The sequence below is a fragment of the Camelus bactrianus genome, chromosome 23 (assembly GCF_048773025.1).
Source record: "Camelus bactrianus isolate YW-2024 breed Bactrian camel chromosome 23, ASM4877302v1, whole genome shotgun sequence".
NCBI lineage: Eukaryota > Metazoa > Chordata > Mammalia > Artiodactyla > Camelidae > Camelus > Camelus bactrianus.
The window spans coordinates 22793860-22807545 of NC_133561.1; the positions used below are offsets into that span (position 1 = coordinate 22793860).

Here is a 13686-nt window from a genome sequence, read left to right on the forward strand (position 1 = left end):
ATCGCAAAGATAAAAACCACCCCCACTTGGTATCTGTGTGTGGGAAAGCTATGCATGGCTATTGGAGAGATGGGGGCAGCTAAAATTTAAATAAAATAGAAACTAATATTTCTTTTTCCAATAAATCTCAAATAGAAACTTTGTTTTTTAGGTAAATTCTACTATTTTGTCAAGTGCTTAGTACTTTGGTGATTTAGAATCTTAACTGGCCTGTTTCATCTGTCATTCCGATCTTGCTCAACTAATACAGAAATTGGCCATTTTGGGTCTTCAGCTCACAGATACCTATATACAGAAGAGATGTTCATATTTTATAACATAGGACAGTTTATGTGGGACTCCACTAAAAACAGATCCTGATATAAAACAGCTCTGAGCATTTTTTTAAAACATGAGTGTAAAATCCCCAAGAAGTTTACTGTTGTATGTCAGCAACTTGTTTATAGCTGGTTCTGTCAGTTTCGCTTCTGTTTGGCATAGTTATACACTCTGCTTTCCTTCTGCACAGATATTGATGAATGTGAAAAGAGAGACATCTGCCAGCACGAGTGTAAAAATACCTTCGGAAGCTATCAGTGTATCTGCCCGCCTGGTTACCAACTCATGCTCAATGGAAAGACATGTCAAGGTAAGAAAACGTTGGGACATTCATTGACTTAAAAACCCACATAGGACAGTGTGAGAAATTCACTGTATTATTTTTTTGAATAATTATTCTTCTAGTTGCTTTCTTTCCTTTCACATTCCGTGGGTCATACTTACCTGTAAACATTGCTTCTGTAAGTAGGAAAAGCAAGAGAAACCAATTAAGCAAAAGAAGAGTTAAGAAGCATTTTTGGTATGGTCTTACTAGAAGGAGCAGGAAAGCCTGAGCCAGTTCATGTCATTACATTTAAAACTAAGTGAAGGGAGGGTACAGCCCAGTGGGAGAGCACGTGCTTAAGCACGCATGAGGTCCTGGGTTCAACCCCCAGTACCTCCACTAAAAACAAATTAATAAATAAACCTAGTTACCTCTCCCCAAAATAACAAAATAAATAAATAAAAATAAGTAGGAATAGACCTCTTCAAACATGTTTTCACAGTTCATCTAGAAAGGAAGGAGAAATAGGAAGAGTGCTCAGTCAGTGTACCTCAGTGTTAGACATTATTTTAGACTCTGTCTTAGTGATCAGTGATGATTAATCTATTCTTTGAGTCAAAGCATGAGTATTAATCATGTGTTAACACTGCAGGATGCAAAAGGTTAAAACAGGTGAATAACGTACACTCTCTTCCCTTTATGATCTTAGAGTCTAGCAGAGACAGACATGCAAGTAAGTGCACGATCAACCTCCAAGGCTGCAGGTCTTACAACAGAGTTTTAGACAATGGGTAGTGATGGTAGGAAGAGGAAAATTATCAATCTCAATAGTACCCTCTTTACAGAAAAATGTGAAAGGAGCATTGCACTTATATGAGGTGTAGTGTATTGCAGTGTGTACTTAAAGAGAAACATGAACTTGTGTAAATCTTTAAAACTTCTAAGAAATGCCCTCAATTTTGTGGACAAACTCTATGAGTATTATGTAGGTCTTAATAAGCCTCTGAATTTTATTAATTTCTGCAAGGTACAAATTCTGTCCTTTTCTGAAGTATAGCAAATCTCCAAAAGGCTGCTTTATTGCAGTTGAATTTAGATTGAATTTTCCCTTTCTGTAAGATTCACAAAAGATTTGCTAGGAAGCAGGTCATGGAAATGTGTTCTGGGAGGCAAGACCAAGATGGACAATGGCTTCACCATGAGCCTCCCCACCCCTAACCAATCCACTCATCCACTCCGAGAGCCCCCCCCCCCCCCATTGATCGCCTGGAGCAGGAACTTGAACTCAATAAATAAACTCCCAGCCCTCACTCACCAAACATTTAAGAACTTGCCCTATGAGGAACATTCTACTAAATTTTGAAGTACTTTTGAATAATACGTTTACATTATAATTTTTTTACATTTTTTATTAAGTAAGTCATTCTACAATGTTGTGTCAAATTCCAGTGTAGAGCACAACCCTTCAGTCATACATGAACATGTATATATTCATTGTCACATTTTTTTTTTCACTATGAGCTACAAGATCTCGTATATGTTTCTCTGTGCTATACAGTATAATCTTGTTTATCTATTCTACATTTTAAAATCCCAGTCTGTCCCTCCCCCCCCGCCCCCTTGGCAACCACAAGTTTGTATTCTATGTCCATGAGTTTGTTTCTGTTTTGTATTTATGGTTTTGTTTTGGTTTTTTTTTTTTTTTTCAGATTCCTCATATAAGCGATCTCATATGGTATTTTTCTTTCTCTTTCTGGCTTACTTCACTTAGAATGACATTCTCCAGGAACATCCATGTTGATGCAAATGGCGTTATGTTGGTTTTTATGGCTGAATAGTATTCCATTGTATAAATGTACCACATCATCTTTATTCAGTCATCTGTTGATGAACATTTAGGCTGTTTCCATGTCTTGGCTATTATAAATAACGCAGCTATGAACATTGGGGTACAGGTGTCATTTTGAAGTAGGGCTCTTTCTGGATATATGCCCAGGAGCGGGATTCCTGGGTCATATGGTAAGTCTACTCCTAGTCCTTTGAGGAATCTCCATACTGTTTTCCACAGTGGCTTTCCTTGGTTCCCTCTCCCACTATTAATGATTTAGATGTCTTCTTTTACAATTTTGTGTTTATTCTTTTTGTAATTCATGGCAGTTATCTCCTTTCCAGTTAGAGTTCTCATTTTGTAACATCCTGCTTCTTTTGTATTTAGAGTAGACCTGTCAATATTTCTTTTAGCATGGGTTTAGTGTTGCTAAACTCTTGTAGTTTTTGCTTGTCTGTGAAGTTCTTTATCTCTCCTTCTATTCTAAAGGATAGCCTTGCTGGATAGAGTATCCTAGGCTGCATCTTTTTTTCATTCAGGACTTTGAATATATCTTGCCACTCCCTTCTGGCCTGTAGTGTTTGTGTAGAGAAATCAGCTGAGAGCCTTATGGTGGTGCCCTTGTAACTCTTTGTTTTTTCTCTTGCTGCCTTTAGGATCATTTCTTTATCCTTGACTCTGGCCATCTTGATTATGATATGTCTTGGTGTGAGTCTGTTTGGGTTCTTCCTGTTTGGGACCCTCTGAGCCTCCTGTACTTGGATATCTGATTCCTTTAGGTTTGGGAAGTTTTCAGTCATGATTTCTTCAAATACCTTTTCAATCCCCTTTGTTCTTTCTTCCCCTTCTGAAACACCTATTATGTGTAGATTGGCACGCTTTCTATTATCCCATAGGTCCCTTATGTTGTTTTCATTTGTTTTTGTTTTTCTCTCAGCTGTTCTGATGGGTGCTTTCTGTTGTCCTGTCTTCTAGGTCACTTATTTGTCCCTCTGAATTACCTGCTTTGTACAGCCTGTAGGTCAGCTCTCATCTCAGCAAATGAGTTGATAATTCTAGTTGGTTCTTTATAGCTTCTATTTCATTTTTGACATTTTATATCTCTAAACACTATTTCTTTCAGTTCCTTTAGTACTTTGATCACTTTTTTGAAATCTTGATCTAGTAGGCCATCAATGTCTACTTCCTTGATCATGCTTTCAGGGGGTTTCTCTTTATCTTTTAATTGGGAGTGGTTCCTCTGCTTCTTCATATTGCTCATACCTCTCTGGCACTGTGGCTTAAAAAGTATGTTATCTAATTCTCCTGGAGACGGTGTGCTCTTAATGATTTTATTGAGAGGTCTTTGTATCTTCGCCCTGTTTTGTAAACTCAGCTTGCTGTTTCCAGAGGCCCTCTGTTGGCGCCCTCGTCTGTGCTGCTCCCAGTGGCTGTTAGCTAGCAGATCGTGCCCCCCTCCCAACACTGAGTCAGGAGCTGAGCTCTTACCCGGTGGGCAGGCGAGTCCCTCCCCCTCCCCCTCCTGATGCCGCAGTCAGATGCTGGTGGGGGAGGGGGGAAGGCAGGTGGGCGGATCGCACTCCCTCCCAGCACCATGGTCAGGTGCTGCGTTCCTGCCAGGAAAGCGGGTGGCAGCCCGCCCTCTCCTGGTGTTGGTCGCTCCGCTGCTCTGTGCAGCTGACCGCTCAGCCTCGGGTTGGCGCCCTGTAGGCAGGCTCTGGGAAGACCATGGAACAGCCCCACGCCTGCTCTGTGCCAAACCTCAGCTCCTTGTTTGTCTTGGTGGCGTGAGTTTTCTGAGGCACCAGGCCAGAAAGACCCTACCTGCCTCGGGCTGTAAACAAGTCTCGGTCCTGCCTAGGAGGTTGCGGAGTCCCCGGTGTGGATTCAGGGCTCAGCCCCGTCCGGGCCCTGCACACAGGAGGAGATGGCGGCTGTGGCTGCATCCCGCCTCTCTTCTCACAAGAAGCACCAGTAATGGCCGCGCAGGTCTGAGGAGACAAAGGCTACGGCACCCCTCCCCCCAGGGCACACCAGCCGTGTTGCTTTGCTTTTTTTCACAATCTATGGGGGACTGAGGTGGTTCTGCTCTGTATCCCCTCCCAGCCATGGCGCGCAGACCCCTGCAGTCCCCGGGGGCGGCCTCAGTGCAGCAGCCCCCGTCCTCCGCCCGGTTCGGGCGGCCTGGCCCGGCCCCAGCTGCCGGCTCGCGTCTTGGGCTGGGTGCCGTGGGGACCCTTTGTGCCTGTTTAACTCAGTTCTGTTAGTCAAGGGGTGCTCAGGGGAGATCTGAGCCTCGGAGGCTCCCCCTCTATCCCGCTGGCCTCTCCTTTGGAGGGGGGAGACCCAGAGAACGAGCGCCAGTCCTCCCTTGCAGCTCCCTCCCCGTGGGATCGGTTCCGCGCTGTTTTGCTTTTTCTTCTTTCTTCTTTCCTTTTCTCCTACCAGGTTTTTGGTGTCTTTTGAAGAGGGCGGTGTTCTGTCGGAGTTCGGCAGGTGCTCTGGTTGGCTGAGTAGGTCCGTAGATGTGGGTCTTGGTGTGTTTGTGGGAGAGGGTGAGCTACAAGCGTCCTTCTACTCCGCCATCTTGCTTCTCTCACCATTTACATTATAATCTTATATTTTTCCAAAACAACTATTATTTCATTTTAAGCAGTATAGTTTTGTCCAGAGCAATAACGGACCCATTCTACAGATGTTAAAACTAATTCTCAGTGATGTGAGCCTAAATGTCCTAAAACCATCAAAAGCAAGGGTAGGACTTGATCACAGATCTCACAATGTCTACAATGGTCCTTTGTCTCTGCTATGATGTTGTGAACACCAGGGCCATCGTACTGTGGCAGCAGGAGGAAATGAGAACATTTACATTGTCCATATTTTATAACTTTCCCCAGCTCTGCACCCCCAAGAATCCTGAAGGGGTAGCAGTGCCCATCACTAACATTACACTCCTCATAGGTACCAAGGAAGGAAGGAGGTAGGTACTGATGCATTCAAAATAACCAACCAGGCGACAAACCCCTTAGCCAGATTTTTAAGGGTTATGTTTATGTCCTATTCTCAGAGAATTTTTCCTTCTTCTCTAAATTATGCCAGTTTGTTTTTTAGTTGCCCTTGTCACTCATTCTGTTCAAAATATTTTTCAACTTTCACTTGTGCTTCAGAGTGAAAAATAATGTGCACAGATAAGAAACAGATGTCATTTGAAATGTTTGCAATTTAAATTAGTTAAGTATTTTTGTGGCTTAAGAAAAAAGGTGAGAGAAAACAATTATAAAGAATCACTTGGAGTCTATAGCGTTAGACAGTGTCTGAGGCATTTATGTGGGGCACAAGACTACTTTTCATTCAGAGATAATTTTTGAAGCTTTATACATTACAGATAGAAATGTTAACAATAAAAAGGAAATTAAAGTGAATTTAACATTGAATAAGGACAGCAACTAGTCAAAAATGGAAGTTGGTGGGGAGGTTCTGGCTTAGTGGGAGAGCACACGTTTAGCATGCAAGAGGTCCTGGGTTCAATACCCAGTGATGGAAGTGTTAGCTATCTTGATTGTGGTAGTGGTTTCATTGGTATGTATACATCTATCAATCAAAATTCATCAAACTGTATACTTGAAATATGTGTAGTTTACTTTACAGGAACCATACCACAATCAAGGTGTTAAAAAATAAAAGTAAATAAAATGTCTTTTAAAGAAGAACGTCACCAGACCGCAAAATGAAAAAAAAAAATAGAAATGATCATAATTTTCTCCAGAACCAGAGAAGACAAACTAAAAAGTCGTTATGCTAATTTTAAGCACCACTAATCTAATTCTAAAAATGTAAAAATATGTGTTGGCTTGCCTTTGAAATGAGTGTTCTAATCCAAGGTTTTAATAAGTAATTCATAATGTTTATCAAGAATCTGAATTACTCTCTACTTTCTCTAAGACAAATGTTTCAAGTACCTTTATCCTAAATTACTTTAATGTCTCCAGAAGCACTTGGTTAAATGCGTTCATATGGTTCTGAAGTTATTAATATGACAGTTTTTCAGCTCATCTTGGTATTCTTTTCTTGTAGCCACATACTTATGTGATGAAATGCCTATACTTTAATTTTTAATCATAATTTTGTAATATTTTATAAAAACCAGCCATCACTGCATTGTCAGGTAACAGAAGACAGCCTGGTTTCTCCGTTACTGGCTTCTTTTTTAAAAATGAGTGAGTAGAATGAATGCCTCCAGGATGCCTAATCCTGAGGAGATAGGAATAGAATACAAGGGAGAGCTACCTTCCCCAAAGCTCCAATGCTTTAATGAAGGCTCTTTGGGGGGGGGGGGAGTAGTGTACATTATTATAGAGCTGGAGACAAACACTTTGCATCTGATATTTCCTCATAGATTCACAATCAGCCAGTAAACATCCATAATAAGGTAGCTGCCCTTATTATGCAGACATGTGTCCAGATTCTGGCCTCCAAGCCCCCATTTTCATAGACCCTAGCAGCTCCACTAGGCTCCATGTTTCTGCATGAGTTCACTTAAAAAATTAGAGGGAAAAAGAAATTTGGAGTAAGGATGTGACGGGAATACTTTTCTTAATGAGAGAAAAGATAAGGTTAATTGAATTTCTTTTACATTTTCCTAAAGGGCTTTTTTTCATTTCATTCTGGGACAATCTTACTTTGTCAAGGAGATAGAGCACTTCTAACAGTTAAGATCATAATTAGAAACTGGTTTGCAGACACCAGATTTAACAGAATTAAAACATGGTTCACCCTGTCCCATTCCTGGAGGAAGAGTAGTCCTAATATAAATTGAGTAATAGAAAGCACATATGTCATTAAAGTCAGGTAGGTGATTTACTCCGTATCATTCTAGCTTTGTACAGACTGTTAAGTTTAAAATAATTACATTGTTATTTTCCTTAGAAAACAGAATCTATTTGGAACCAAATCTAAAATGCTCATTTTTGAGACAGAAATGCAAATGGTAAATAATTTAGAAATTTAATAGTTATCCTCCATGATTAATACAGCATCTCTTGGAATGTCTTTTCTCCTTTCTCTTTTTTTTTATAACAATATTCCAAGCTATTTACAAGTTCAGGAAAGGACTTTACAACTTTAACCAAAGACCAAATACCTTCCTGCAGATACCAAGTCACTTACTACGGTGAAGTGACGTAATGGTTACACATACCCACGGGTCATGGCACCAGTTCCATAATAGAAGTACATTTGACCTTTAGCACCTACCTTTGCAGAAAGCCAATTTGGGTCCGATTAATTGTAACTGTTCCCTCCTGTACATCAGGATGTATATTTATTCAAATACTAAAGAAAGTGTTACAAGTGTCTTTATGTCACCAATTGGCTTAAACTTTTTCCAAAATAGTCTTCATATTTTGTTTGCCTACTCCAAAAAGAAACTTAAAAACCTTATACTTAACTCGTAGTTGTAAAAAAGCAACTTACCGTGTTTAAATAGTTACAAAGGATATGAATTCTGGCATTGTTATTTGGTGTTCATGTGTTTTAAATATACATTCATCAAAACTTTGGAAGTGCAGACTGAACTCAGTTAATGGAGGATGACCAAGTCTGCACTCATTGTTCAACCAACCAGATTGACTGTCAGAAAAGTCTAAGGTCATTTTTCTGTTCAAGTAAAAGTGTTAGTAGGTGCCCCTATGACAGCCAGCTCACTTATGAAATCTAATTTAAAATGGAGAGGTCTGACTGTTGGTTTGTAGCTGTGATGAACTACAGCCTGCCCCGACCAATATATACCACCAGTACGCTCACCGTTCCCACATGCCTGGAAGCATTTTGCACCCTGCAGCATAGAGACTGGGGATTCGGGGAAACCTTTCTTTGTAAAGCAGAAGAATTTGAGAAAGGAGAACTCCAGGCCATAGGAAATTCTCAAGCAGACTGATTTTAGAAAGGAGAACTTATGGAAAATGCAAATCTGGCTGGAAATTGATTCCCTGAAGTACTTGTCTGCTCTCATACTGCTGGGACGCTTTCATGCGCCACCAGAGAAGTACAGGTATCAGTGTTTGAAACTATTGCTGTAAAATGCGATTCTTACCTCTGGGGTCTCAAAATCTCTTAAAATTGTGTTAAACTCTGTGGACACTCTTTCCAGAAAACTGATCCATCGATCTCAATCCTGCTTTGTCTCGCGCAAACACACACACACACAAGCACTTTTACTCACAGATACCTTGATGCTTAAACATGGACCTCAGGTGAAGAATCATGGCTTAAAAACGTTCATTTTCAGAAAGCTGCTTTTGAGCCTCATCTTGATGCTTCTTAAGAGTGTTTTTTTATTTAACATCTTTGTGGAAAACAAAGAGCATCTCATTTGCGTGTTTCCTCAATATCCTAGGGAGAGCCCTTACCCTGGGAGAGGATTCCACCCACGACAAGTGAGGATGGACTCATCAGACTTGGATCTCTGATCCTGTGTGTTTTTTTCCCCTTTATTTTTTCCACAAGATCTAGCTGACCTGTAGCTCCCCTGAATTTATAACTTTTTAAATTTTCACTACCCTACTTCCCACTCAACAATTTGAACTTCTAAAACAAAATCCTATGGAAGGATCACTCACATTTTAAAGAGATTCTCTGCTCTATGGAAAGGTTCACAGATGTCCTTTAAGTTGTTAGCTTGTTTTTGTGAATTTGAAGTATTATTTGCTTTACAAAACCCAAATGCACTCTTATTTTCCAATTATAAAAACCATTAGCATTCTTAATAGCTTCCCTTCTATTTTCATAACTTATTTTTCATAATTTTTTAATTTAGTCTTTTCACATGTGTTTAAAAAAAAAACCTTATCTTCAGAGCAGTCTGGGGAATAGCACCCCAGGGATCAAGACCCCCATGTATGATTGGAGAGGCTCAGGTAGAACGGCCGCGTTCAATCAGGGAGCGGAGAAACCTAGCTGCCACCCTCCAGTCACACCTGCCCTGACGGCCTTTTCTGAGCCGAAGTGCTGATGCTGCATGTTCCTTGGGCTGTTGTAGATGTTGACGAGTGTCTGGAGCAGAACGTGCGCTGCGGGCCGAATCGCGTGTGCTTCAACGTGAGAGGAAGCTACCAGTGCATCGATACGCCCTGTCCTCCTGACTACCGGCGGGATCCTGTGCTGGGGTAGGTCTCGCCTTCTCTTCCCAGACGTGCTTTTCAAGTTCTTCCTTCCTCTCTCTCTCTCCTTAACCAACAAACCCTGTCTGCAGTCAGGTTGCATTCACAGGCAGTCAGTCACCCCCAGGGGACATGAGGTGACAGTATGTTCCTTCTTCAGTCAATGAGCAAGAACTGAGCTCAGGCTGGGTTTCCTGGAGGAAGTCTCCCCAGTGTGTAATCCACCAGACAGCATCTAGGATTCCACCTCAGCAAAGAACGTTGTATGGAGTGATAGTGCCTGCCTTTCTTTAAGCCCTGAAAACCCTGAGGCCACACCAATGGAAACTAGACAATTTTAGAGTGCTCCCAGAGGACCGTGGCTGTGACGGTGATGAGTCACCATGACTCCAGGAGAGTGGAGAGGAGCGAGGATGAGTCAGTGGTCTGTCCGTTCACAAGTCATCTTGCTTACATATCGTCTGAAACAGTCTTTTCTGGGTTCTGGATAAGCTTCTGTTTTCTCCCTCCCCTTACAGAAATTTTGTACTCTGTTTAGGTACCAAGTTAAAATTGGGGCGTTTGAAAAATGGTTATTCATGAGAATGGTCAGCAGGAATAGGACCCACTAAATAAGGAGGTGGATCTGAAACCAGATGCTGGTTGGGTCTCACACTTTGTTTTCCTCTCAGAGGTGACTACCATGTTGCTGTAACACAGTCAAGGGTGGACTGCCCAGGATCCATCAAAAGCCTATTAGTAATCTGTCTGGGGGGAATATAAAGGGAAAAAATTACAAATACAGACTTACGAGACTTCAGAATACCATGGCTGAGGACTCCGTATCTTCAGGACGTAGTCTTTGGTGCATTTTTTCAAGTTTTACTCTTTTATTACCAGTGATTTTTGGCAGACAACTTAACTCATGATGATTAAAAAACAGCCACTGTGAGCTCTAGAAAAAGAAAATACAGTATTCTTAATCTGAAATCATGTGGAAGACAAATACAAAAGAAGGTTTTGTTTTTCAGGGGTCCTAATTGACCTTTTTATTATTCTTAGAAAGATAAATATCAATATATTCTATTTCTGCTTTCAAGTAGGGTAGATGTTAAAATTTTTAAAGAGTTTTTGTTCCACTCGTTAAGAAGTCCTGGTTTCTAATATTTGTGCAGAAGCTTCTCTTTCCAAAACTGACTTTTCATTTTAAAGACACTCTAGTGGTACGTATACTTCAGTGGTTCAGAGGCTTCTGATTTTAATGGCGCCGAGACAGAGGTCTGTGACTCTCGACCAGCATGTTCTCACTGCCATCTGCTTTGAGTTAGTGACACAGAACACTGGGTGTTTTGCCGTCAGGCTGTCTCCTGCCTTTAATGCCCCAAAGTTGTCAGGGATCATGATCACCTACATCAGGCCTCCTGCTGCTTCTGAGCCAGATAACTGCATGCATTTCATGAGTTTGTCATCCTTAGGTTCTGCCTCAAGAACTGTCCACCCAATGACCTGGAATGTGCCTTGAGCCCATATGCCTTGGAATACAAACTTGTCTCCCTCCCATTTGGAATAGCCGCCAATCAAGATTTGATCCGGCTGGTTGCATACACGCAGGATGGAGTGATGCATCCCAGGACAACGTTCCTCATGACAAATGAGGACCAGACTGTTCCTTTTGCCTTAAGGGATGAAAATCTGAAAGGCGTGGTGTACACAACACGACCCCTCCGGGAGCCAGAGACCTACCGCATGAGGGTTCGAGCCTTATCCTACAGTGCCAACGGGACCGTCGAGTATCAGACCACATTCATAGTTTATATAGCTGTGTCCGCCTATCCATACTGAGCAGCTCTCCAAAGCCTAATCCACATGCTTCAACTGCATCAATCATGGGAATCAAGCCTCCTTCTAGATTATGGTCTCCTGAACAGTTGCAACCTTGGCAACTTGAAAACGGTGCTGTGCTGTTTTGTGTGCCTGCCTTGGTACTGCCGAGGCGTGTTCCTGATCCCACCATTGTCATATCTCTTGGTAAGATCTAGAAAACTCCCTTAGTATTTTCTTAATTTATTACACTGGAGCAGTTACTTTCCAAAGATTATTCTTAACATCTAAAGGACACGTCAGTGATGTTTCATAGTAGCTAAGATCATTTTCTATAACAAAACAAATTCAAAGCCAAGTGGATTTTTGAGCATTTAACCACTTTAAGAATGATAATAGGCTTTGACCAAAACATAGTAAACCAGTTTTAAGTAACTTACGAAGATGCCTTTTTAAAGTACTGATACTTTGCAATAGGACTGTTTTCACTTTAAGGAACAAAAAGAAACACCACTCATTTTAAAAATACAGTACAGCTTCTAGAAGGTCCCTTTTTCCCTGATACCAAATGGTGCTCACCTTGATTGAACATCCAAAAGCAGGGTATTATTTTCAGTGACTTTGTGAAACCCGACAAACAAGTTATAGAAAAAAATACTACTTTGTCCTCAGATGACTGTTGATAACGTGGATCTCTGCTGTAACGTTTTTGATATGACCTTCCATTCAATTAGCTCCATAATTTTACATTCCAGCATTTTCAAATTTTCCTGTCAATTGGAAAAAGAAAGTTAAATACCAATGGGACAGTTTTCATTGTTTCTCCTGAAAATCTTGTATGTTCAAATTAGTATAAATGGTAAACGTCAATACACTGTACACGGTGGTAACAGACTCTGGACCAATTGCCAAGATGTATTCTATTTTTATGAAGTGTATATATATTACCTCAGTGTGTATTTTCTTTATAATATCTTGACGGACTCTTGTAAAATTATTTTATAAAACAACCAACATTGTTACAGTAAAACCTGCCTAAGTAAAAATTTCACATACTTTTTCTTAACTTTTTTGAAAACCTACAGTTTGTTTCCTTACAGCTAGAAGAGGTATTAAAGTTTATAGCCACACCCATATATGTGTTTTACATATCAGAATCCTGGGACTTTGGTAACTTACGGAACTTCCTTAAGCCAACACAGCTAATTAGTGGCATTATGACTCCAAGTCAAATGATATCTCCATCGCTTGACAGTTTTCTCACCTACCTAGACAATTTTTTTATATCTCAACTCAAGTGGATTCATCTACCTGTGATGGAAAGTAAACTAGCCAAGGCCTAATAATGGTCTATGATTGAAGGTTTTCTTTACCTAGATCACAGTATTCAGAGAAACCTGGAAAAATCATCTAATCCTGTCAGGCAGGTGATTATCTAAAAGAAGTGTTTGCCAAAGGATATTCTATAAACAGTAGTCCAGTTAAGGCACTTTGAGTCAACTGGGTTCCAATATCAAACAAGTTTGGGAAAAACTGTGTAACATCCTTCTATTAAATATTTACTATGAATACTGACACTTAAAGGATCTAAGAAATTATGTAGTAAACATTTAATTTGTTCAAGTCAACATTTTCCCCTTGATTTATTGTACTGTCTCACAGAACATTTGGAGAAATGCTGGTTTAACATAGTGAAGACATCTGCTCGACTCCTCCATCCTTAGAAAGGACACTTTACAGCCTATTTTAGTAAACAATTCCAGTACATGACCCTGGCTATTAAGCTTCTTTTGAAAATAAACCATCTTAACTTTAGTCGTTTCCTCTATCCAATATTCTGCAAGCCTAGAGAAGGACACGGCAGTGACCAGCCACGAGCTACTGCACAGATATTAGTAAGGACAGACTTCCGATTACTATATTTAATTTGGAAAATTCTATATGGAGCCAGAAGGTCCAGCCAGAATCCTGACTTCAACCAAGTACTTTTAAACACAATTTCCTTGAAATTTATCGTAGTCACCCTAGCAGTTGAGCAGAATTAGGCAATGGTATCCAATATCAAGCTTGAGTGTTCCCTCAGGACGACAGAGCAGGGGGTTGAAGGCCTCCAAAAAAGCTGTAAGAAGCAAGGCCACATCTTGTATGTTGCTGTTATAATCACAATAGCATAAAAGGGAAGGTAGCTGAAGGCAGGAAACCTCGGGGGCAAGTGAGAAATCTGCTAGGCAATAGTAGACCCACACCTGTGTAATTCCTTACATGTCATATCAATTCTACCTATAACATAATTAACTAGTCTGATGCTAACAGAGAAG

The 13686-nt window shown here is 40.6% G+C and overlaps 1 protein-coding gene across 4 annotated transcripts in view; it reads left to right on the top strand.

Moving 5' to 3' along the window:
• The window catches only part of HMCN1 (hemicentin 1), a 399863-nt gene extending 387444 nt beyond the window's left edge, over positions 1 to 12419 (top strand). For all 4 annotated transcript variants that reach the window (XM_074351799.1, XM_074351801.1, XM_074351800.1 and 1 more), the window contains 3 exons: positions 509 to 628; positions 9448 to 9574; positions 11023 to 12419. In XM_074351799.1, coding sequence (XP_074207900.1) covers positions 509 to 628; positions 9448 to 9574; positions 11023 to 11389 — 614 coding nt within the window. In that variant the 3' untranslated portion in view covers positions 11390 to 12419. The remainder of the gene's footprint in view (positions 1 to 508; positions 629 to 9447; positions 9575 to 11022) is intronic.
• The last annotated feature ends 1267 nt before the right edge of the window (positions 12420 to 13686 follow it).